Source organism: Magnolia sinica, chromosome 16, assembly GCF_029962835.1.
Source record: "Magnolia sinica isolate HGM2019 chromosome 16, MsV1, whole genome shotgun sequence".
Classification (NCBI taxonomy): domain Eukaryota; kingdom Viridiplantae; phylum Streptophyta; class Magnoliopsida; order Magnoliales; family Magnoliaceae; genus Magnolia; species Magnolia sinica.
The window spans coordinates 4005503-4032363 of NC_080588.1; the positions used below are offsets into that span (position 1 = coordinate 4005503).

A 26861-nucleotide genomic window follows, 5' to 3' on the forward strand; every position below is an offset into this window, starting at 1 on the left:
TTGAAATGTTAAAGTACATCCTCAAAATATGAAAATGCATTCTCTGGAATGTTAAGAGTCAGAATGTGAAATGACACACATGAAGCCTAAAAGTCATATGGATCAATATATATTCTAACACCTCATTGTAATATAATGATGGTTATGACTTATGATTATTCCCTTGCATATATAAGCTTCTTTTTTAAATGGCACAATAATGCCACGGGTAATTCATCACCTACAACTAGCTGCAAGCTAGGCCCATTTTATGCCTTCAAAATCTTTTCACTTTTACCCTTGAAATTACCTTGGAAATTTCATCCATTCCAATTTAAAAGAGGATTAATCACTTACAGCTCGCTGTAAATTATCTTAACCTACAATCTATTTTCACATGTATCTTACCCTTGCATGAAAAAAATAAGTTTTAGGCTTAATTAATCAAAGATGTGAATTACCGAGGGATTCTTATAAACCTTGATGTAGCTCAATAATAACACGCGCTTATTAAATACGTGCCTCGTAGTAAGAAACAAAGATTCAATAATGTAAGATAACGACTTTGCCCATTTGATTACGGGCCCACATTTAATAAGCACACGTAACACTTTCTAATTAGGCCACATCAAGGGTTAGAGAAATTTTCTTAACCGCTAGTTACAAAAAAAAAATTCATGTTATTAATATAAAGCTGGTTGTAGGTGATTGGTCTTTTTATATAAATGAACCAACCATTTAGATTGCAAATTGGTAACCTCTCTAATGATTTATGCTATTCATTGTTAATACGCCCTCACTTATTATACCAATTTAAGTATTTATACCCTTTATTCCTTAAATATCCTCACCCATTAGATAATTTCATACCAGAATCACAACATAATAAAATACTCTATTTACTCTAAAATGCAAAATCGTCAACTGAATAAACGATACCATCTTAGAATCCAATCCCACTTTTACAAGGTATTAAAAAGTGATTATGTAACGGTAATCATTATACATTACGAGGCTGTAAAAAATGTTATAAAAGAATGGCCCTACAATTTTTTTCCAAAGGTTGTAGCTTGTATTGCAATGGTAATTACAGTGGCCTTTACAACCATAATTACCTTGTTGAATACCTTTTACTTTTGAAAGCCCCTATAAAGAGTTGTTAAGTGCATGAAATGTTTTGCTTAAAACCCGTATGTCCATGTCCAAGGAAGCTTTTTCACGTTTGGATGCACTATTCACTTAAAAGAGAAAATATAGTTGTCCATGGATAAATGCTTTACAAAATATGTTCTCTCTTGCATATCCCTGTTCAAAGTAGACCCACTTATGATAAGACTTAGATCTCGCATGCATGTGCCATAGCACACCTCAATATATGCACTTGGGTGCACTTTTGTTTAGCTCGAAATTTGGTTGTTGATACATATATGTGATTACAGGCATGTTAGAACTTAATACGACTCAATCCAAACCGAACGCCTTTGACCCCAACTATTGAAAAAGATTGAAAGACAGTAAGCAATTGTCTATATTTGAGAATTAAGTAGTTTGGTTGTCTATTCAGCCACCTTTAGCAGAGACCAAGCAATTTGTAAAGAGGAGGATTCGTCCTTATAATGAGTTCTTTTTACCTTTTAGGCAAAATGATTTTTTCTTATCATAATATCAGAGTTTGATCAATTAAAATAACACGTAGATAGAATGAATAAAATTGCATTGATAAAGATAGAAACTTACAAAAGAGAGATAATCATTGGTAATCTAGCAACTACGGGGTAGACAGTGAGGTCATAAAGCTAAAGTCTTCCTTGGTCCAACGCTTAGGTATAAGTGAAGGGAATTAAACTTAAAGAAAAAGAGAAAAAAAGGTATTCCTTTATTTAATGACTTGAACGTAGAAAAAAAAAAGAATTTCATTACTCCTAAGTTATGTGAATGTAGTGTAGTAACCTAGATAGATTAGATTACACTATACTCAGCTGAAATCAGTCTAATGTAACATCGTGGATGGACTGAATTACACTAAGTTAAGCCGAGCTATGCTGAGATAAGATAGTAGCATTGTGTTGTAGAGTTGTGTTTTGTTGGGTTGGCAATGGCCTAGAGCTCTTTGATCTTCCTCTTATTTATGGAAATTTTAGGTGTAATTGGAGAGAGATCTTCGTAGCCACTCCTCACATTTGCTGATATGAAAATAACAGTTTGGGCATGTAGACAGTTGTGGCTCATTATGCAATGCCATGTGTACTAGTCGTTGTCATGGGTTGGTCATTGGTTGTACACACGTCCTGCTCATATTTTGCAAATTAGGGTTCTTCTCGTAACTAGGGGTGTCAATGGGCTAAGATCGGGCCTACCAAAAGTAAAATTTTGAATAGGGACAGCCCAACGGCTTGGCTCGAAATAGTTCAAAATCTGGACCAAGACTAACCCAGAGTAGAGTTGTACACGAGTTGAGTTAGCTCGGTCAGCTCGCTTGACTCAACTCGGAAAAGCTTGACTCGACTCGACTTGAAACTGGATTCTGACCGAGTTGGGCTGAGTTTGAGCTTGCTCGAGCTCGACTTGACTCGGCTTAAACTCTGACTCGAATCTATTTGGATTGAATCAGTTCAGTGACTCAGTCATTTTGATCTTAATGCTACTCGCCGAGTGTTTGATGAAATGCTTCAACGAAGTGTTGTTTCTTGGACTGCCCTCATATTAGGGTATTCTTGAAATGGGTATTCGAGGGAAGATTGAAGAAACAAATCCCTATGAAAAAAAAAAAAAACTTTATATAGTAGTACTACCCTCATATCTTGATACTGATACTGCTCGCCGAGTGTTTGATGAAATGCATGCAAAACGTTCTTACTGATTTACATTCAAGGTGTGGGAGATTAAAGATGCAATCTATGTATTTGAGAAAATGCCGCACATGCTTGAACTCGGCTGAAGCTGGCCCGAGCTGCTGATCGAACCAAGTCAAGCTGGCTAGTCACGCTTGAGGACCGAGTTCGAGTTGGGGTTGGCTGCTGGATGAGCCGAGCCGAGCCGAGCTGAGTTGTGCCAAGCTCGACTCGGTTCGACTCCTATACAACTCTAACCCAAGGCCCAGCCTAGCCCGATGACAACCCTACTCGTAACACCATGTGTTGGTTATCGTTATCTACTTCTACGCTCAAACGTGTGTTACACACTGTGAAAAATGGCTAACTTGGTGTTGCAGTTATGTTGCTTCATAGCTCCTTAAATAGTCACAGCCATAAGGGTTTCTTATGCACGATGGTATGGTGTATTGACCGAATCCATCACTAGTGATCGTATTTAGTCGATATCCATTGCTGGTCATGAGGTCACTATGGTGAGTAATCAACTCTGCTAGATGAGCAAGATCCGTGGCATGTATCTGGACTTGTCATGTTTGAACTACTCATGACTTTTCAGATTCTAATAAAATTCAGTCGTTAGAGCAGTTGAAAAGATCTTCCGTTTGTGTCTTATCAAAATCTCGCTGCCACGTGGCATCATCCAAATCGCTAAATTTGATGTGGTTAGAACAGGCTTCAACAACTTTGGAAAAGGACCTTTAGAAGTCCCATCCGAAAACAATCTTAACATCCATGGCCGTATTAAAAGAATAGCAGCAAAGATTGAAGTCTAGGTCCAGGACACCTTTATGCATGGACATGGACTTTTCCCTTGCACACCACTATACTTATCCGACCACCATAACTCAGATGGTGGCATCCGTCGGAAACTTTCATGGTGGGACGCAACAGATGAATGGTCTGGATGAGCCTGATTTTTCATAATTGCAAACCCGACTCTGGTCCAAAACTTACAGAGACTAAAAAAGAATATTCACAAGGATTTGGAGTTTCTCGTGGAACACGCACTGACATTATCACCTACTATACAACATTGGTAATGTACGTGCGAAAGATTAAAGAATGTTCACGAGGATTATAATGGTTTAATCAGAGTACTATTGAAAACGCGTATATATTATATATTCATACAATAATAAATTAAAGAGATATTAAACCTATTTCGACAATCACAGAAGCAATACACTGTCCAAGATCTATCCGACTTCTTGCTGGGAAGAAGCATGGATATGTTGTACCTTAATTACTGTTACGAGAAAGCTAATACGAGGGTGACACTTAGCATTGTACAAGGAATAAAAAGCAGATAAAAATATTTTCAAGATTTAGAGTACTTTTTTTAAGATTCCAGCAGCTGATATAAATATAATTGTACATGTCAGCGGATGGTTGATAAACTGTTGTAGTTGATATATAAGAAATGTGATCGAGCTGTTTAAGATATACAAGGTGACCAAAGGTATGCTAAGATAAGATAGTAGCATTGTGTTGTAGAGTTGTGTTTTGTTGGGTTGGCAATGGCCTAGAGCTCTTTGATCTTCCTCTTATTTATAGAAATTTTAGGTGTATTTGGAGAAAGGTCTTCGTAGCCACTCCTCACATTTGCTGATATGAAAATAACAGTTTGGGCATGTAGATAGTTGTGGCTCATTATGCAATGCCATGTGTACTAGTCGTTGTCATGGGTTGGTCATTGGTTGTGCACACGTCCCGCTCATATTTGGCAAATTAGGGTTCTTCTCGTAACTAGGGGTGTCAATGGGCTAAGATCGGGCCTACCAAAAGTAAAATTTTGAATAGGGACAGCCTAATGGCTTGGCTCGAAATAGTTCAAAATCTGGACCAAGACCAACCCCGAGTAGAGTTGTACACGAGTTGAGTTAGCTCAGTCAGCTCACTTGACTCAACTCGGAAAAGCTTGACTCGACTCGACTTGAAACTGGATTCTAACCGAGTTAAGTTGAGTTTGAGCTTGCTCGAGCTCGACTTGACTCGGCTCAAACTCTGACTCGAATCGACTCGGATTGAATCGGTTCAGTGACTCAGTCATTTTGATCTTAATGCTACTCGCCGAGTGTTTGATGAAATGCCTCAACGAAGTATTGTTTCTTGGACTGCCCTCATTTTAGGGTATTCTTGAAATGGGTATTCGAGGGAAGATTGAAGAAACAAATCCCCATGAAAAAAAACTTTATATTGTAGTACTGCCCTCATATCTTGATACTGATACTGCTCACCGAGTGTTTGATGAAATGCATGCAAAACGTTCTTACTGATTTACATTCGAGGTGTGGGAGATTAAAGATGCAATCTATGTATTTGAGAAAATGCCACACATGCTTGAACTCGGCTGAAGCTGGCCCGAGCTGCTGATCGAACCGACTCAAGTTGGCTAGTCAGGCTTGAGGACCGAGTTCGAGTTGGGGTTGGCTACTGGATGAGCCGAGCCGAGTTGTGTCAAGCTCGACTCGGTTCGACTCCTATACAACTCTAACCCAAGGCCCAGCCTGGCCCGATGACAACCCTACTCGTAACACCATGTGTTGGTTATCGTTATCTACTTCTTTGCTCAAACGTGTGTTACACTGTGAAAAATGGCTAACTTGGTGTTGCAGTTATGTTGCTTCATAGCTCCTTAAACGATCTCAGCCACAAGGGTTTCTTCTGCACGATGGTATGGTGTATTGACCGAATCCATCACTAGTGATCGTATTTAGTCGATATCCATTGCTAGTCATGAGGTCGCTATGGTGTGTAATCAACTCTGTCAGATGAGCAAGATCCATGGCATGTATCTGGACTTGTCATGTTTGAGCTACTCATGACTTTTCGGATTCTAATAAAATTCAGTCGTTAGAGCAGTTGAAAAGATCTTCTGTTTGTGTCTTATCAAAATCTCGCTGCCACGTGGCATCATCCAAATCGCTAAATTTGATGTGGTTAGAACAGGCTTCAACAACTTTGGAAAAGGACCTTTAGAAGTCCCATCCGAAAACAATCTTAACATCCATGGCCGTATTAAAGGAATAGCAGCAAAGATTGAAGTCTAGGTCCAGGACACCCTTATGCATGGACATGGACTTTTCCCTTGCACACCACTGTACATGCATTCTAACGATATGGAAAATCAGGTCCAAGGAAAGGCGGAGGTTAAGGTTAAGACATGGAAATTCATGTCCAAGAGAGCTTATCTTGCATTTGGCTGCATTATTTTCCATGGAAAAGGGCTTACATTTGGATGGGGCCACAGACAAATTTGTCCAAATGGAAATGATACAGCAACAAGCCAAAAATCATTACATAACTTGATAGATGCCCCTCTGATTAGTGTGATTTGAGCCCGATGTCTGTCAACTGGTGAAATTTAGGCTCGTGGCTCAGTCCATTGTTCAACAAGAAAAGGTCGGAAGAAGAAGAAACTAAATAATAATAATAAAACAAATTGATAATGGCTTTTGGTTGCCTCCCACTTAGGAGTGGAGCCGTGACAGGCCTGGCCTGACAGGAATCCCATTAACAAGGACAATACAGTGTAATTACAGGTCCCGAAAACAATTACAATCCGACTATGTCCTGAGAATAATTATGGTCCAATTAAAGGTCCCAGGAATGATTACAGGTCCCGACAGTGATTACGGTCCAATTATAAGTCCCAAGACGGTCTGATTATAGGTCCGGCAGCGATTGCAGTCACTTAAGACCCAAGGCATGATCCGAATACAGCATGCCGAAGCCTGAGCCCAAAATAAATGGTAGGGCTCAGGCATGGCCCAGCCCAAAAATTGATCAAATCCTATATCTTAAGATACGCTAATCAATCCGTTAATCAAGTGGGCAACACATGCACAAAAAACTAGACATTGAATGAAACTAATGGTCTACTTTCAAGATGGATTTGGTTGCCTAACCAAGGATTGGAATGGTGTATTGGGAGTATTAGTATATAATAAAAGTTAGTCAGGACAGGCTGGGCTGGGTCAAGCTAAAATGACTTGAGCCTGAGCCCGAGCCCGAGCCCAACCCAGAACTGATAGGGCCATGCATCCAAGTCCCAAGACAGGCCCCATAGCTCGGTCAGGCTACCCTTCCGCTACCATGAAAACATATGACACCAAATAAAGTCCATGACCCGCGGGAAACGCATTCATGCAGGTGAAGTTAGTTCCAAGCTTTCACGATATCATTTCTCAATCCTTTTCAGGCCACATTTTTACATATCTACTCCTTGTGATGATTCTCTTCTTGAACCAAACACCCACAGACTGTAAACTAAAAATAAAAAAATTTTAAAAAAAATCTAAACAATAAAAAGGAATTTGCATGTAATTAATTCTTTTACAAGGGGAGAAGCAACAATGAAAAAAAGAAAACAAGATGAATGACAATTTGATAGAGATAACCTCCTCACTTGTAGCTATGGCCTTAGGACGAAGAACAGCATCCGGCTTTCTTCAGTTGAGCATCTGATTCGCTTGCATCCCCCTGTAAAATGACAGTCTTCCCGTTTCCCAAGGAGATTGAGTCCTGCTTCTTCTGTTCCTGGGAGAGGATGACTTTCCGGCTCAAAATGTTGTAGATTTCTTTCACGACTGTCTGGAAGGCAGAGGTGACATTGGATGAGTCGAGGGCCGAGGTCTCCATGAAGAACAGACCCTGTGCCTCAGCTAGGGTCTTGCCTTCTTCTGTGCTGACTTCTCTCGCATCCTTGAGATCGGACTTGTTGCCGATGAGTATGGTAACCACATTCATGTCGGAATGGGCTGTGTTCAACAAAGGCAGGCAAAATAGTTACTAGGATCATTTCAGAATAGTTTTTATTTATTTATTTAAATTTTGGTTACAGTCCATCCAATGAATGGACACTGATTCAACAGATGATTTGAGTTTATGAAGCAGGTTTCAACAAGCGTAGGATTGTAGCCCAAAGAGAATTGAGTTGTAATCAAGGAAATCACAAGCACTGGAAATGCATAAAAATAACACTTGAAACAGATTATAATGAATTCAGTGCTTACTGTGCAGTTCATTAAGCCATCGCCCGATGCTATCAAACGTCTGGCGTCTAGTGATATCATATACCAGAAGAGCTCCAACAGCGCCTCGGTAATACGCAGATGTCACCGCCCTAAAACGCTCCTGGCCTGCAGTGTCCCAGATCTGTGCTTTAACTTCCTTCCCATCGATATCCATCTTCTGGGTTTGGAATTCCACTCCTATAGTCGATTTGGAGTTGGGGTAGAACTCATTTCTTGCAAATCTTGCAAGCAAGTTTGATTTCCCGACAGCAGAGTCACCAATCAACACAATTTTGAAAAGGTAGTCTTCAGTTTGTTCCTCTTCCATGTAAGCTTCCATCCTACAATCCCCCCAACCGGATCGCTACTCTAGGTGCAATGCTTTTACTGGAGAAGCATAGGTAATACAGGCTGACGGCTGATCCTTTTTGAGGCCTAAGATTCTGGTCTCTGTAGATCTATGATACACCCTACACAGTTTGGAAATGGGAAAGGACACCCAGGGAAAATAAGAAACACAGCATTACTCAGCTAAGATGGTCTGAAGAAAAACCAAAATGTAAAGCAGAAACACTACAATTGAATGGGGAAAAAAAGAAGAAAAAAGAATGGTATTCCTCTTTGAAATGGTAATCCGAGAGCACTGCGATTCTCCCATTAGCATGAAGGTTTGACCCCAAAAAGGAGAAGTATATGAGGCTGAGACTCAAAGCAGATGTACAGTGTGCTGAGACTCTCAAGTCAATACATGTCCAGCCCCTTTTAGTAAACTCCGCTTTAAACTCCGTATTGTTCCAAAAAAGAAAGAAATAGAAAAGAAATAAAAACACATATAATTGACTAGAGGTGGGCCAAAAAAAAAGAAAAAACGAAAAAGGAAGACTGAATTCAACATGCATTTTATTCAGAAACTTTTAGGGGCAATTTAAAAACAGAATTGTGTTGCCTTCATTGATACAAATGGTGGGCGATTTTAGTAGAAACAGATGGATTTATATAGGGAATACTTAAAAAGGTAAGGACCTACCTAAGAGACAAAATAATATTAACCCACTATTCAATTACCTATGTACACAATTGCTTATGCATTTAAGACTTTTAATCATTTTAGTTGAAATGTTTAACTTTAACCTTATTTAAATATAATATATATACATATATGCATATATAGCAGTTTTTTTTTTTTTTCCATTTCGTTTTATTGAATCAGAACCGTATAAAACCCAAACTCTTCATTCTCTATATTTTTGACCAAAATTTTTACTGTTTTCTTAATGATCGAGACCAGATTAAACCTGAGCATTTCCTGTATTTTTTTTATTATTATTATTTTTTTTTGGTTTTAACTTTTAACTATGGTCCAGCCCACAGATTGGTGATCCAGACTATGGATCTGATGGGTGCCTCAACAGATGGGGGATGCTCCATAAGTCTGTGAGACTGGAAGATCCCAACCCTTCAACTGGGAGCATACATGGGGAGGGTCACGAAATAAAAGTTCATTTTGACAAGCAATATGGAAATTATTGAAAGGGAGGAAGAGGGAATTATACAGTAAGGCATTGGATAGCTATCTCCGATTACAGGAGCTGGTTCACATCCAATGGAACAAGGGCCAACAACCAAAGAGTTTCGAAGAATCTTCCAATCTGGGAGAATTTTGGGACATCCACCATCAATGATGGGTGCTATAGTGCTCATCAGATCAATGGTCTGGATCACCAAACCATGGCCCCAACATGTACAGAACTGAGAGCTCAAACTTTACATTGGCTGAGGCACAACACCCTACAGTTTCTCCACTGATACATGGAGCCCAGTCACCCCCTATTTTGGCAGTCAATCAGCACCATAACGCTCTTGGCCTGCCTACCATTTGGGAGGAATACTTAACTAGCCTATAATTAAACTAGTCTGACACAGGAAAAAAAAATGGAACTCAAGGATATACCAACACCATTGAGGTTTGAAATGGTTGGGTGTGACTAGAGCGGATCCCTTAATGCAATCTCTCTGTTGTTGCCTCCAATGTTGTCATGTGTGATCGCATATGCGCATATCCATATGCAAATCGCATATGTGGTATATACAAGAATATGCGATTGCATATGCAATGTATGCGATCGCATACAGCATATGCGATTGCAATCTCTCTCTCTCTCTCTCTCTCTCTCTCTCTCTCTCTCTCTCTCTCTCTCTCTTGTATTTCCTACTTCCAAGTGATCTTAATCTCTCACTCTCTCCTACATTGCCTCTCTCTTAGAAGTTGGAAGATCAAGATTCAAGCACTTTTAAGTTTCAAGGAAGATAGCTTGTTGATTTTCTACAATAATAAATAAATAGCTTGCTGAATTTGTTGTTACTTCTTGTTAACTATATTGTTGAATGTCAATGACTTGATGTTTAATTCATTGTTAAATTGATTTTTTCCCTCTCAAATGTATTTTAAATATATAAAATTAGCTATCCATTAACTTAGAAAAGTTCCCCTTAGTTTCTTATATTTTATTTACATTTTTTTGAAATTTTCCCTATATATATATATATATATATAAACTTTTTCGATTTTTTTTTTTTTTTTAAATATGCGGTCACATATGCACATAGGCATATGCAATCGCACATGATCGCATATGCGATTCGACAACATTGGTTGCCTCTATGTAAAATTCTTAATCCAGCTCTTGGAAGGTGACAATAACCAAGGGAAATGCAGCTATAGACACAATGATGACAGAATCAAAGTTAAATGGCCTCTCAGAAAAGCATTTATCTGAACCGCCTGTTAATTATCGTACTGCTAAAAAACCCGTGTGCTGTTTTTGAGTTGTCTTTGAGCCCTTTGTGGGGGTTGTTTCACTTCGGGCTAGACAACACCGCAATTCTCCACCGTCTCTTGGAAGTGACTTAACCCATCCACCTTAGATGCAGCATTCACGTATGCCAATCCATTCCCTCTAAATCGTGGACCCAATATGGATAAAGCATATCCTGGAATGCTTGACGATCCTAACCATCCCCTTGGTGGCACAGCAATCCAACTATTCAAGTTGAACAGCTAATATCAAATGCTTATGATCATCCAGGCAATGTGATTTTCAGTCCATGCTCCATCCAATAAAGCCCACAATTTCGACACTCTGAATTGGCATAAATGTATGCCACGTGAGTGGCGGAAGGGTCACCACCATTTCAAAGAATGCCGGACCAAACACAGTGATGTCACCCTGGACTTAATATTCAAAATTTCAACTAGTAATTGTATTTCAGTAACAACTAAGTGCGAGTAACAGCAGGGGAAGGGGAAAATAACCAGAGAATGGTATGTAATTATTCTTGTTGAAGAAAAACTACAATATAGAAAGTTAAAGAATACATGGAGAAAAAAAAAAGGAGAAAAAAAGAGTCAATGCTGACTGGGTAAAAATGTCCGAGCAAATAGTTTCTGAAGCTTTTCCAAATAAGTGACAAAGAAACTTATTTCAGGAAGTAAAAACCTTGAAGGTTAAAAAGTTCCCTGAAATCGTATCATGTATAATTGGAAGAGGATATCTAACCTCAAAGCAGGGCACCAACTTCCTTATCTGGTGCACTGAATTCAAATTGTGAAATTGGCAAGCAGTTTGCACCCTGGACCATGAAATAGGCCCTACTAACGCCGTTGATGGACCATGGACTACAAATCAGATGAAATGGGTGACCCACCTGTGCAGCTGACATATTGTCTTTCTTTCAACGATGTCCGATGGTTATATTCTTTTTTATTATCAAAATGAAGGTCAATGACTGGAGAGTCCAGATCATGGTGCACCAGATAAGGGAATTGGTGTACGAAGCTTAGTTAGGTTCTCCCTAAATTAAAAAAAAAAAAACACTTCAATTCCTAAATATTTAAAGAACGTACATTTCTAACATACCCAAGAGTCTTGTCCTGCTAAAATTTCCCACTGAAATGTGTCTACACCAGAAATCCTCAGTGCGATCTAACAGCTGCATATAGTAACTGATTAGATACTCCGTACGACATAATAACCAACATTAGCTATAAAAAAGATCTTTTCAATTGCAAAAAGTAATAACGTGAGAAAATGGAATACATATAATTAAGTTACATGCACGAGGATGCATGGAGAAACTGATTGCAGGTAGGGCTATCAATGGGCCAGCCTTGGGCCAGGCAAAAGCAAAATTTTGAATAGGCCCAGCCTGAACAATTCAAAATCTGGGCCAAAGCCAACCCCAGGCCGATCCTGTTGACAGCCCTAATTGCAGGAGGGAGGTTCTTCAATAATTTAAATTTCATTAGGTTGTTTCATGATGCTACATCCAAAATTATGCATGCACGATGAGCCGTGAAGAATCTGATTAAAGGATGGAAGTAACATCAAGTTGCATGACCAACTTTATTAAACTGTTTCTGCTTCTTATGGTAACCACGTTGTTGGCACACAGCAACATGTCGGGAATCCCCTATGTGACCCCTAACTCCCTCCCTCAATCACTCTCATTTGATCTCTCGATAAATTTAATGAGTAGGATATAAACCAGATCTCTCTGTAAACAAAAGGTCTTGAGGCTTGAAATTCACTGAAGATTAGGTTCCCTTGAGAAGGAAAATGTTAACGACTATGAGAGACAACATCTCTACAATCTACATAAACAAAAAATAGGTTTTGTGACTCGAAATCCACTAGAGATGCTGAGGTTATCATGTTCTTTGAATTGCTTTCAACAGCCAAGAAACCCTTCACTGGAGTTTTGCTTCCCTCTCCCTCTTTCCCTTCATTGGAGTTTGCAACACACAGGAGAATACTGTCCCCCCCTCCCCTTCATAGGAGCTTGCAATACCAAGAGACAGGAGAATATCCTCCCTCATTAGAGTTTGCCCTTCCTCGCGTTACCTCAATTGGCTTCAACAACAAAGGGGCCAACAAAGAGACAGAGAAGAGACAGGCCTTGAAGTAAAGTTCTTGATTCCCTTTTATTGAAGTTTATAATGCCCAGAGAATACTAAATGAACCACACTTTTGTCATCCCTCGAGACCTCCATTGCAAAGAATAATGAAGATGCCAACTTATCACGTTCTTTGAATTGCCTTCAACAACAAGAGGCTGACAAAGGAGGATTTGAAGGCCTTAAAATAAAGTGCTTGCTTCCCCTTCAATGGAGCCGGCAATACCCGCGAGCAGGAGAATACTGAATGAATCTCCCCTTTGTCATCCATCAAAATACCTCCCTCTTGGAGAATCGAGGTTGTCTAGCTCCGATCGAATTTAAGCTTCCAAAACCTTAATAGAGGTAAAGACCAAGACGCTGTCAAGTTTGCCTTCTTAACCCACCATGTATCACTACTTCCAGGCTGAAGCAATATTCTAAGATTGCTTGAGTTGTTTCAGACTAAAACCAGTTGAAAGTAGCCTATCACTTGTTTGTAGAACTATAAACATCTGATGAGTGCTTTCTTTTTCTTGGTGCTGCACTCTTGGATTGACAGACTATATCAAACATCAACAAATGTTTTTTGGGATTTCAAACTATGTTAAATTGACCACAGATTTGGCACTTGATCCATGGATCATCAATTCAAATTTAGGATTTTCTACATAATTTATTATTTTTGAACTGTTCTTTTTTTTTTTTTTTTTTTTTGCTTTCAAATCCATGGGAACATCAAGGACCTAGAGATTTGACTCTTCATCTATGGTTCTTTGATGCCAGAAATTTAATGATGTAGCTTACTGTCTTACTCATTTCTTATGTGTCCATCTCATTGTTTCTATTTCCCCTAATTCATTAAAAGATTAAAAAACCAAACAAGTATGGATTTCTCATTATATTTTCTGGCTATTTTAAGTTGCCCTCCCTCACTTCCCCTTTCATTTTTTTGATAAGTAATTGTATTTTATTGAAACAGGAAAAGGGGCAGATGAGAATCTACACCCCAAGGTTACCACAAGCTAGACCAAAACTTAAGGATCCCAATGAGCAATTACCAAAGGATTTGAGAGATAAAGCCAAGTCATGAAATCTAACTTTGCCCTCCTAAACACCTCATCGAGATGCTGGTGGTGATTATGGAAGCATCTTTCATTATGTCCCACCCTAATGTTGTTTTTGTTTTACAAAATTCATTAACTGACAAAAAACCAAACAAGTACAGATCTAATCGTCAGTAAAACATATTCACAAGTGCCTTTTTTTTAAATATCTAACATTTACCTATGGTCTAACTGAAGTTAAGGCCCTTGATAAAGTGGAATGGCTGAAAAGGATTCATGTAGCCGACCCAAATTAGTTGGGATATGGCTTAGATGATGATGATCCGACATTTTCCTTTTTTATATATACAAAATTCTCCAATCCTTTCTTCTAAAGAATTCAAAAAGAAAATCTCTGCAACATGGCCAAAAAAACACCTAGTTCCAATGATTTTGAACCAATCACACTACAAAACTGTTATTCTAACCCTTTATTCTAACCCTTATTTTAATTAAAGCCATGTCCTGTGACACAAGCAGAAGTGTCTGCTGTGTTTTGGCATAAAGCAGCTAATCGTCAAGAATGCTCACCATCAATAATCAAAGGAGATTCCGCCCTTGCAATCAGTTGGGCTCGCTCGTCAGCTCCTTACCTATAGCACCTGGCTAGCTGGATTGAGGAAATTAGAGAATTGAGAGGAACTATCTCAGTTTCTTTTGTGCACATTAAAAGAGAAGCTAATTCAACAGCTGATGCGCTAACTAAGCAGGGGTGTGTAAAGCCACTGGTTGCAGAAGATTCTCTCCCCCTCTTGTAATTTTACGTTGTTTCATTTTTGGATTTCTTTTAATAAAATTTACTAATATTATAAAAAAAAAATTAAAAAAAAATAACGACATGCCCTAATAATGTTCTATACGAGCTATCAAACCATGCTCTGGTTAAATGACAGATATTATTTCGAGTCCATATACAAGAAGAGCATCTATTATGTATTTGCTCACATCAAGATTTCCTCATGCCTCATAGAACGACGAGTATCTTTTGTAACCGTGGGGAATCCATGTGAACCTGTCTTTTGGCTTCTAAGGAAGAAAGAAGTTCTTAGTAGTCATTTACTAGGGAGCCCATCAATTATAACCAGCAAGTGATAGATCTCTGAATGGGATCATTTTGATGAATGCCAGAATGTATCACCACAACCAATTTGATAATATTGAGTGTATGGATCCGCAACCAATCTTGCTTTGTATGATATGCTCAACCTCATCACCATTTTCACGTCTAGCTTTTCTATATTGATTTGCAACCAATCACATCCTTCCAGAAGCAAAACTAGTTCAAACATATCATCCACATAAATCTTTGATTGAATCATCTTTATAGGTTCTGAAAGTTTTCTACCCTCACACGCATCCTCTCGATGCACACCTTTACATGCAGCACACATGCCAGCCAAGCACAGCTGAACCACAAATAGGGTGACCCCAACATGCAGACAATCAGGTGAAAAAAACAGGCAAGTCCATTCATTAGGTGAGCCGAGCAAACTTATGTGAACAATTGGTAATTTTCTTGAATTGTTCAATGTTTTTGCATACGTTGGCCTGCTAGATGAGCTGATCAGCCTGACTTGTGCTGCAGGTCATCTGGGCACTCCTCAGGCATAGGATGTTACAGACACTGCTGGGTTTGTGCTGTGTAATGATGCACCTGAACAAGATCTGTGTTGGGCTGCAAACCTATAGCATTGACCCACCTTTTTATCATCTTTGGCTTTCTAAAAAAAAGCAAGCCTTGGGATATTTCCTACTTTCCATGAAAATTAATGCTCCAGAGAGAAGTCCTTATGGATAGAAGCCCTTTTATGGGTTTTGGATAGGACTGGCAACAAGCTGAGCTAACGAGAAATTTTGAATGGGCCTATTGATGGATAGGCCTGACAGCTGCAGTTCAAATTTTGGGCCAGGGGCTTTTCCAGGCTTGAAAATTTTCCCCAAAGTTTAGATGACTAGGGGCAAAGAGTGCATCGATTATGTAAAAGAATCCAATTTCATATTGTGCATTGAGCATACCTCAAATGTTGTTTTGGAGGAAAGGGATGGCCTGAACTTTGCTTATGATTTATTGCTGGGGGCTATATCGTATACTTGGGCAGCCAAGATATCGAAGATGATCAGATCTTGCCTCCTGGGAACATTGGAATGAATGCATCCAAAGTCAGAATTATGCGCAGAGGATGAGTTTGCAAAAGCAACAGCAATGCATTGGATTCCATTTAGAAGTCTGACAGAATGGACTTCAAATGTTGCCATTGGCAGGAGAAGGATAATTTGAATCCACTTGCCCTTCATTGCTTTGAACTGTCTTCTACTTGGGAAGTTGAGATTGAAAATAACTAGATCTTGCCTGATCTAATCAAAATACACTTGTCGACTGGAGGAAGTGTTCCCAAGTCAGAATTAGGAGAAGAGGTTGGATTTAGAGAAATGATATTGGGATCCAAAGGAGTTACTGAGAGAAGTTGACTTGATGATTGATGATTTCTAGTTCTGCTAGAGGAATTAGGTACGAGATGCAGGATTGAAATTGGTGGCTCCGTCAGATGGGAACCTAAAAGTTAGTGGAGGGAAGTTGGTGAATTGTTGGAGAAGGCAAATGATGAAGGTGAAGAGAGATCAATAGTGTTTTCTCTTCAGCCCTTAAGCTCACTCATACTACTTTACAGGATTTAACAGTAGTGACCAGAAAAAAGAAGAAGTGGAAGAGGGAAGTATGATGACATTGTGAGGTCAGAAATCAGAATTGGGCAATGTGTCATTGAATAGTGCTAGTAGACAAGGCAGTTGTCACATGGTGACTCTACTGCAACCTTGAGATCACAAGGGTGGGACCAGGGTGTTAATCAGGCATTTGGGAGGAGAGAGGAACCAATTGTCCCTTTTGCGAAAGTCAATGAGATAACCAGGGCATTATTGAAATAGGTCATGCATTTGGCCAAGGGCAAGTGATTTTTTTTTTGGGGGATGAATTTTTATTAGAAGGCCATCAGCAAAACCTAGTGGCAAAGAATACAAAGGAAAAGACAACCCACCAGCCACAAGGGCCAGAAATTACACCCAAATCAAACAAGAATCTTTCTTGTCAGCAACCAACATCAAAGCAACCTCCGCCACATACTCACCCGCACAAGCAAATTGAGATAAAGAGACAGAAAACAGGATAGGAGCTGTTTTGGCTTGCTTCTCTGTCCTTGTGAATTTCAGTGGTTTTACCAGGATTGCAGCAGGGTGATCCTCTTAACAAGGTTATTAGGAGGTGGCTGTCAGATCCGTTTATGCCTAGAAGGCATATTCTCTGGAACATAGCTTCGTATGCTATCTTGTAGCGGATGTGGAAAGAATGGCACAGTCTTCGATAATATAAGTTTCTGCAGTGGACTTGATCAAGCAAAGCATCTACCCATATGGTGATCAAATGGGTATTTGCTAGACCGGACCATAGTTGCATGAAGCGAAGCAGCAAAATATTTGAGTGCGGGAGCAGGGAAGCATTTGTTTGATGATGTCAAGTATAAATGGCTAGGCAGCAGAAGCGGACTCGGAAGCATGATGTCATGGACAAATCACTCCCATGAGCCAAAGTCATAGGCTTTGGCCAAATTTATGTTCATCTTGTACATTGGAGAGGTTTTGTACATATGAATAGAATTCTTTCTTGACCGTTGGATGCGTGCCATGTGGCATAACCCTAGCCATACATATGTAGATTCTATAGTCTTCCTAAGTCTATATAAGGAGGGGTCTTCATTTGTAAAGCATCCTAGAGAAGTAGGAGTTTTAAGAGCCCTGGCGAAAAACAAAGTGTTTTTCCATTACGCTCGTGTCTCTCATGCATTCTAGCAAGCTTTGGTGCTTAGCATGTGGGATGTGCACTTAGAGAAGGTTGTGAGACTGATTCATTCACAATGGGACTGTGAGACGAGTATTGATGGTCTATTGCTTAGGGAAGCACTTGGACCATGACAATGAGCAGCAGTTAGAAGGATCCTGCAACCAAGGACCGGACTCCAAAAGGAGCCTGTGCTTGGAAACCCTCTTCTTCTTTTTTTTTTTTTGTCCAAACGATATGCAGTTAGACATCCTTATTGAGTGGGAGGTGGGAAATAGGGTGGAGGTAAAGGGGAGGAGTGGTAGATAAAGTATTTGATAAGCCAGAGTGGGTGCTTGCCACCTGCCATGACTTTTCTAGTTTAATTTGATAGTTACACGCTAAGATCTCCAGGCCATTCAGGAATTGGGGGCCTTCCTTCTAAGAAGTGAAAGTGGGGGTGTGATGTTGGCTTTCTCTGGGCCTTAAAGCAATGGGGGGCTCTCTTCTCAGTTGTCACGAAGCTCCTTGCATTGAGAGGACTCAAACATTTTCTCCTCATCATACCCTGGGGGGTTCTAAGTATACTTTTCAGTGGAAAAAGAACAGTGCTGAATTGACTAGGATGATTGAGGAGGCATGAAGTGGCAAGCCAAAAAGTGATTTTAAGGTGGAAAGCAGATTTCCATCACACATATCTAGTGAATTGTTCAATATTACCTCATCAAAACAAAAGGTTTAAGAGTTCATGATGACCTTTAGAGAACCAGGTTTTGCATTTTCGACCATGTTGGCATAATGGATGATACTGAAGCCTGGAGGGAAACTCTTCTAGCTAATGACAGATTGACCACTCCTGTTCCCTTGTATATAAGGGAATTCTTCAAATGCAACCAGATACATCTCTCCTTCTTGGCAACTGCCATACATTTATTGCATTACCTAGTAGTGTATGGTTTCCTGTTTGGTATAAAAAGAAAATTGAAACATTGATTATAGGCTGACTATAGTTGCATGAAGCGTGAAGGGAAGCGGTAACAGATTTGATTGTGAGAGAGGGGTGTCTGCTTCAAACTGTTAGTGAGCATAAAATATCTAGAAACAGGAGGGTAGCACAACTCCAAAAGCTTGATTCAATGGCACCTGATTAGAAGGATCGTGCAACTATGAGGCCGACTTATGTAGAGATGAACTGTATCTAGGAACATACCTACCACCATTGCTAGAAATTTTCTACATTCTGTATTTCTTTTTTAATGGCCTACAGGCTGGATTTCTTATGCTCACTGTTGATGAAATTGCTTATTTTACTCTAAAAAATGGAAAGAAATACCTAAACGAACTACATATTTAATATCAGTTAACGTAATCTGATTGGTAACGGAATAACAACCAATAGAGCAGGCTAAGCCATTAATTAACAAACCCAAGAATCTTATCATTTATCAAGATTTTTCAGAGTCATGCTCAGTGGTTTGCCTGGAAACTGCCCCTCGTTGACGCTACTTATCTTGGTCACCCTCTGGGCATGCATGTAATAGTCGAGCTGGGGGATCAATGCTAGGTGCCAACATGCTAGCATGTGAGTGGTGTCAATGCGAGCCTGGGTGAAAGAGGGAGGTTGATGTCCGGTGGGCAGCTGATCATAAAACTTTTGCTACTCTGCCATCTAAAAGCAACAACCACAAATTGCTGGAAGAAAGGCTATGATGATGATATTGATGATCAAGATACTGCATAGTTCACCGCATCATTCAAAACCCATAGATTTTCATAAATTTAAAGGCCAGAAAGGTTAAGCCACTGATCTTTTTTGACAGCTAAAAATAATTTAATAAGATGAAGGGCTAGAATGATGAACAGTACACCTCATGTTGGGGGGAACACACAACTAAAAGGTTGACACTTTCAACATCCCTCTTGCACATTCAACAATGATTTACAATTATCGTCTCCCTCTTGCGGAGATGATCAACAATGAGCAACCAAATCATGAACCACGGGACCACCTGAAAGCTATTCATTCGAGGGGGCAATCAACACCCACAACCATCGGCACCACCAACCCCTTTGCCATGTCATCTCACAGAGTTGTTACTTGAAATTTGCCATCTCCATTTTCTCCCTTGCACTGACTGGTTAAACAACACTCCCCTAACATCCTCAAAGCTCTTCAACTTCAATCCCCATAAGATGCCTGCAGAACGTGGGAGCCCAAATGACTTTTTTTCCACTCTGGTTGAAAATGTCCTTGACTTCTGCTTCTTCACGTGAAGCTACCTATAATGGCTTTTGAAAGACTTGGCACAATGGGCCATCTCCACACCAATAGTCCTAAAATTGAGGCATCACTCAGTTGCCGCATGCACCACACCCAAATCAACCACGCCCTTCATTGAATATCTTCCTGATTTTTATAAGAATCTTCTCTCCTATAATTTGCAAATCTTGTCTCTCTCCCACTAATATGGTTTATCACCTTTCAACTACCTCAAGAGCTAAATCCACTTCGGTTATTGCCTATTGGTTCTCTCTTTCCAAACCGACCAACAATAGCTTAGAAGCAAAGATTCCATGGGATTGCTCCCTTGCCCTTTTCAAACCCTGCCAATCACACCACCAGCACCTTGACCAGGCACCAACCAAGCAATAGCAAATTGTTTACAGCAACATCACTAAACCTTAGAAACAAGGGCAGTGCACAATTGAAAGGTTGACGCTTTCAGCATTCCTCCTGCACATACAACTGTCTACAATTATCACCTGCCTGTTGCAGAGATGATCAATTGTGAGCACCTTATCCTCGACCACGGACCACCCATGGTGCAACCCGATTATCGAGTCAATGAGATCTCAATACCTGAAAATAAATGAACATGAGTACATAAACAAGAATGTTTGATGAGAGATGGGAATAACTTTATTGATATTCAAACTGCTTCTCTTTCAAATACTTAACAAACTCAAAAAATATAGAATGCCCTACCTCCTACACCACACTCCCCCAAACACACACACACAAAAAATTAAAAAATCTTCCACATCAGACCTCCTATCTTCCGCAAATGGTTGGGCAGTGGGCCTACATCATTCCCCCCGAGTTGTCAAGAACTCGACTATGGTGAGTTGGACACTTCATACAAGTGACAGAAGTCCATATCCAATCATTTCAATTCATCTCCCATGATACACATGAACATTCAAAATCGGGCATTTGTTCTTCCATTTCACCAAGTATTGCTTGTATTGGTCCCGTTGAGTGTCAGTAGTCTTCATACGCAACACTTGTTCTTCTTTTTTTCTTCGAGAGCTATTAATTCATATCAACGATAACTTCATCATGCACATCAGACACCTCACTATAGCACTCGAACAAATTTATCACATTGAAAGTCAGCAAGATGACTAAGTCATTTGGCAACTTGATCTGATAGGCATTGTCACTCAACTTCCTCTTGACTTGGCGTGGACCAATCTCCTTAGACTTAAGCTTGTTAGAAGTTCCCAACCCTTCTTTGCGGGGATAAACCATAACAAATTATATATTCTCCCGTGATGTTCATTTGCAGCTTCTCGGTATCTGGTGTTGCTCTCTTCAATCTCCTTCTTCATCTGAGCTCTCAAATCTTAGATGTTCTAAGCAAAAATTATTTTCCTTCACTTGATATTGCACCAGTAATGATACTAGGTCAAGTACATGATGTGGACCTACAGTGATTTTTGAAAGACTTTGTACAGTGGGCTATCTCCCTAGTAACAGTCGTAGAATTGAGCCATCACTCAGTGAATCAGTTACCTATAGCATACGTCGTCCCAATTCAACCATGTTCTCTGCAAACAGAATAACTTTCTAGAATCTAGGGATTCTATGCCTAACTGAATTTGGAATGCCATCAACACAGATCATATTTTCCCATGATGACCCTTTACCATAAGGCTTCTTCATCATCACCAACAACTTAATTCCACTTACAGTCTGCCTAATTAGCTTAGAGATCCCTTTCTGCTCAATTGATTCCATTCCAATCCATTAATAACACTCATGGGGCATTGAAACAGCAGTTAAGCCATTGATCTTGCGGCACTCAATATTCATAGAATCTTAGATCCAACAATGTGTGAACAAGGAAAACAATTTTTATTTATTTTTTTTAAAAGGTGAAAATCAATCATTGCAAGAAATAATCTCACTCGCATCAAGCCTAAAATTTTACAAGAATAACAATGACAGTGATAAGACCAAGGTATTTCGTAACGGTAACAGTGGCCATAACGGCCACCATTGTTACCTTTACAATACAGGCTGTAACGGCCATTACAGCCCCCATAATGGCTGTTACAGTCTCTTCTTTTTGTTCTATTGAAAAAAAAAAAAAAACCCAAAAAACCTGTATCGGCCCCATAACAGGCCGTTACGGGTCCATTACAGCCTTTAAGAGGGACGTAACAAGCCGTTACGGGGGCTGCAACGACCTCTACGGGTCATTTTATCTGTAACGGCTGTTACAACCTTTACAACCCCATAACGTGTAACGGGTGCCACCATTACCTTTATGTAACGGCCTTTATGGCCCCGTAACGGCCTTTACAGCACACCATGGATAAGACAAAAAGTGCTTCCTTAAGGTCATTTAGAGGGCTTTGCCTTACTTAGAAACTGTCCTAATTATTGAGCAAGGGAACTAGGAGGCATTGCCATTTAGCATAATAGATGAGGTTTAGGTCTCAAGAATGCCCTAATTTAATAGGGATTACTAGAATTCATTCTAGGTGGCAGCTTGGGCAGGTTATTGGTTTAGATTGAATTCAAGAAGCTAAAAACAAATTACAAAATGGAATAAGGAGAATTTCACTTTTTAGGATAAGAAAGGGTTGAATTCTTCAAGACATCTTTGACAACATTTGAGTTATATATCATTGAAAGGGAAAAGGAACACATACTGAATCTCAAAGCAAGCTCCTAGACAAACCACAGTTCCTTGTAATTTGAGTTAAGTGGCCAAAAGAAGACAAAGGAAGAAAAACAAATTACCATCATCATCTAAGCTTTCACGCAACTAATTGGAGCCAGCTACATGAATACTTTTCCACTATTCCACTCACTCGGTGACCGTAACTTCAGTTAGACGATAGGTCATGCAGTTTCTCCTTACTACCTCTACCCAAAATGATTCCATGGGTTTCAGAAGGCAGCTACAGCACAAATTGCAAAGCCCAAAATGATCTGACCAGGCCTCGGGGTACCATTCTAGAGGTAGCTGGTCCAATATTTTAAGAGGGAGTGACAAGATGGTCAGTTGCTTTGCCGATTACTTGGGTTTCCCGTACTTTCTCTTGTCTAAAGGAAAGGAAAGAAAAAGGAAACAATGAAATGAGCAAGGCAAAGACATTCAAGATTGTTAATGATGGAAAATCTGTCCAAGAGAGTAACAATTAAACAAACTTGAACACCGTTCCATTGGAATGTGTGTCCGACACGTGCAATGGTGACTACCGAGTTGTAAAGTTCTTTCTTTCTTTCTTTTTTGTTTAGAGAGAGAGAGAGAGAGAGAGAGAGAGAGAGAGAGTTGTAAAGTCGTTATTCAGCGGAATATCGGAACTAGTGATTCTGAAGTCGTTATTCAGCGGAATATCGGAACTAGTGATTCTGACTCTTCACAAAGGTTGTTGTTTGGAACTACGCTTAGACCATGTCTCCTGTGGATATCTATCTTTTGAGGTGGGCCTTCAATGCAAGGGCACCATGTTTAGAAATTCATGCAAAGGGGATTCTGCATTTGGGAAAATCATCTCTTCTATCAAACAGGACCACAATCATCATCGTTATCATTTTATCTAGAACACAAAACAAACTCACACAACTATGAATTCGAGAAACCCAAATGCCACCTAAGTGTTTCCATGGCATCTAATGGCAGAAGACAGCTCTTTCAATCTTATAAAATGGGTTCATTCCATCAACCAGTAACAGTACTTAAAGACATTGTGTCAAAGAGACCCGTCTCTCCAAATCTCATTTGATCATGCCTAGAGTGGCAAAAATGAGATGTGGGACTCTTCACTAATCAAAAGGAGTTTCTACATTCTTCCTGCAGCCAGATAATTCAATTCACTTATTCTCAAACTCCAAAGACTAGTCCTGCTATGACCACTCCACCCACATGATGAGCGTGATCAGAATCCCACTGGCAAGTGCACATGCACATGCAAGTGCCAGAATGGTGGGCCACCATGTACGGTCCCTTCTGTACAGACATCAGAGCAGGATCTTGCACACTCAGCATACAGGAAGGGACTCCGGCACACATAAACGCCTCAACCCACCTGATGAACGGCCAGGATCTTGCACAGCAATGCCGCTACCGATACCACAGCATGTTGCATTTCGCATTCTTATATTAACTAATCAAATAAAATTATATATCTGTATATATATCAAAAAACGACAACGGGGATAATCAGAAGGGATCCAATCCAAACATTCAAAAAACCAGAAATTACAGGCTCTGATGGGAACCGAAAAGAGGAAAGAATTGCGACGCAGATGGAAAACGTTAGGAATGATAGAACGGATTGGGAAGTTACCGACCTTGTGATGAAGATGGAGCGGCGTCTGCAGAACGAGATGAGGAGACAGGATTGGAGAGAAAATGAGGAATTAGGGTTTTAGATGGGGGAATTGAAATGAGGGAATAAAGGCATCATTTCATTCCCATTCCTCTAGAAGAGGGCGAGACAGAGAGAGAGAGAGACGTCTAAGAAGAAGCAAGGAATGAGATTTACCCCCTTTTTTTATTATTTATCTACAGCTTTGAATCTTCTGTTGAGAGAGAGAGAGCGAGAGGGGGTTTGGATACGAGTAGAAGCGGATTCCGTCCTACCCCTGCCCGTCTCTAGTCAGGAACGGGCAGATCTGTGTGGGGGGCCACCGTGATCTATCGCCGTCCATCCCTTTTCTCAGATAAGTATGAGCCTAAAAATGAGGCAGATCTAACTTTCAAGTGGACCACATCAACACTTGCATTCAATGCAACGCAAGATGACCTGCTTTTAATGTTTCGTGCATTTAATGCAACCCAAGGTTATTATTCGGTGGGGCCAACTTGAGCGTTGGATCTACCTCATTTTTGGCTTACGTTGTAAAACTATCTGAGAAAAGAGATGAACGGCTTAGATAAACAAATACATCACAGTGGAACCCGCATAGATCTGCCAATTCCTTGTGAGAAATAGGTTGGCCACACGCATGTCGATGGCAGAGACGTGTTCCGCTTTGGTACGTTTGCAGCTATTCGCGCTTGATAGGGAACCAAATGATGATTTGGATCGAGTCAACTCGGTCCGAACCTATCCAGTTAAACATATGGATAGCCTCCGACAACGGTTAAAAGAATGGTAATCTTCTCTAAGCCGTTAAAGAAGTCTCGACTAGGCTGATTTTCATGTTTTCCCTTTGTTTTAGTGGAAGCCACCTTACGAATGAATTGAATGAAATATAAATATGTGAGTGGGCTCTTAAAAGGTTTTATCGATCCACAGTTTCATCTAGTGTGGCATAAATCTAGTTTGGAACTGCCTAATTTTTTAACTCACACCTACCATGAGGTGGCACAAAAGATGGATGTGGTGGATGTCACATGGACATCTCCATGGGACTGAAAGCTTTTAGTTGCACAAGCTCCTGGTATGTAGGAAATTAGTATCATTCCAATCTCTCCTCATACATATTGGCTAAAATTCTTTTTCGAATGATAGGCAGAGCAAGAAGAACTGTAATATGGTAGAGCAATCTCTCCACAAGACACATGGAAGGGTAATGTGCAGATCAAGTCGCCCATATAAGGTCATAGAATGGATGGTTTATATCTCAAATGATTAATCCCTCCGACCATTCTAAATATGTGGTCATTGAAATGATGGTAGAAATTGTTCAATGGTCTAAGTAATAGAATGTTCCCATGAACTTTATTTCTAAAAGAGATTTTGACATATAACACCCTCCTTTTTAGCTCACAGACATACAATACTCCCATGCACTTCTACAAATAATCCCTCTATTTTTATTTTTTTTATATCCCATAGAAAACCTTGTGGGCAACATCCATTAGCAAACCCTTGTATGCTAACCTGTGGTTAACACATAAGGTGATAGAATGGATGGTTTATATCTCAAATGTTACTCCATTTGACAATTTTAAATATGTGGTTGTTGAAGAAATGTTGGAAATTGTTAATGGTCTAATTAAAAGTATGATCCCACGAATTTTATTTAATAGGATAGTCCCATTAATTTTATTTTTAAAAGAGATTTTGACATATAGCACCCCCCATTTTAGCTCATAGACATACAATACCTCCATCCATTTTTCCAAATGATCCCTCTAGTTTTTTATATTTTGTCAGAAAACCTATGGTTAACATCCATTAGCAAAACCTGTGCATGTTAACTACATGGCTAACATACAATGTCATAAATTGGATGGTTTATATCTCAAACAATATTATTTCCTTTTTCATTTGCTATCGGTGAAGTATATAATGCGTGAGTGCGATATCAAGCCCGTTGTTGATTGCATGCCTATGGCTAGCTCTTAAATTTGCTTGGCTTGGTAGATGAATGCCACGGGTTCTCCATATCTTTTGATCTGGTGTCGTATAGTCTACAAGCCAAGCAAAGATAGGCGTCAATGGTGAGGCTCTCTTCAACTCAACGCTTAAAGGTCAGACCCTGTAGATAAGCAATCCACCAAACATTGGCAATTCTAGATAAGTGGCCATTAAAGTGATGGCGAAAATTATTAATGGTCTAATTAATAAGATGGTCCCAATAATTTTATTTTTAAAAGAGATTTTAACATACAGTACACTTCCTTTTAGCTCATAAACATACAATACCCATGCATTTTTCCAAATAATCCCTTTAATTTTTCATATTTTGCCAGAAAGCCTGTGGTTAACATCTATAGGCAAATATTAGTTGAGAGCTGATGTGGTTGATTTTTGACAACAAGATAAACTTTTTTACAATTGGTTTCTAAGAGAGAAGAGTTAGGGTTGAGGTCTTAGGGATTTGGGAAAGGTTAGTACTGCTATTTAATAAAGAAAAAAGAAAAAAAAGAATACTAATCTAACCATAGTTGAATT

General features: G+C 39.7%; 1 protein-coding gene across 8 annotated transcripts; it reads right to left on the bottom strand.

Annotated features, from left to right (window-relative positions):
- Positions 1–7012: 7012 nt before the first annotated feature.
- LOC131229691 (ras-related protein RABA5a) lies at positions 7013–24542 on the bottom strand. Of its 8 annotated transcripts, none has more exons than XM_058225678.1 (6): positions 24307–24542; positions 15923–16037; positions 14438–14516; positions 11785–11857; positions 7868–8337; positions 7013–7612 (listed from the first exon to the last, which is right to left on the bottom strand). In XM_058225678.1, the coding sequence occupies exons 5-6, from the start codon at positions 8205–8207 to the stop codon at positions 7275–7277; spliced, it is 678 nt and encodes a 225-aa protein (XP_058081661.1). In that variant the 5' UTR covers positions 8208–8337; positions 11785–11857; positions 14438–14516; positions 15923–16037; positions 24307–24542; the 3' UTR covers positions 7013–7274. The 8 variants fall into 8 exon arrangements, with proteins under 8 accessions (XP_058081661.1, XP_058081665.1, XP_058081662.1 ...); XM_058225682.1 differs by having other exon boundaries at positions 11772–11857; XM_058225679.1 differs by lacking the exon at positions 15923–16037.
- Positions 24543–26861: the final 2319 nt, after the last annotated feature.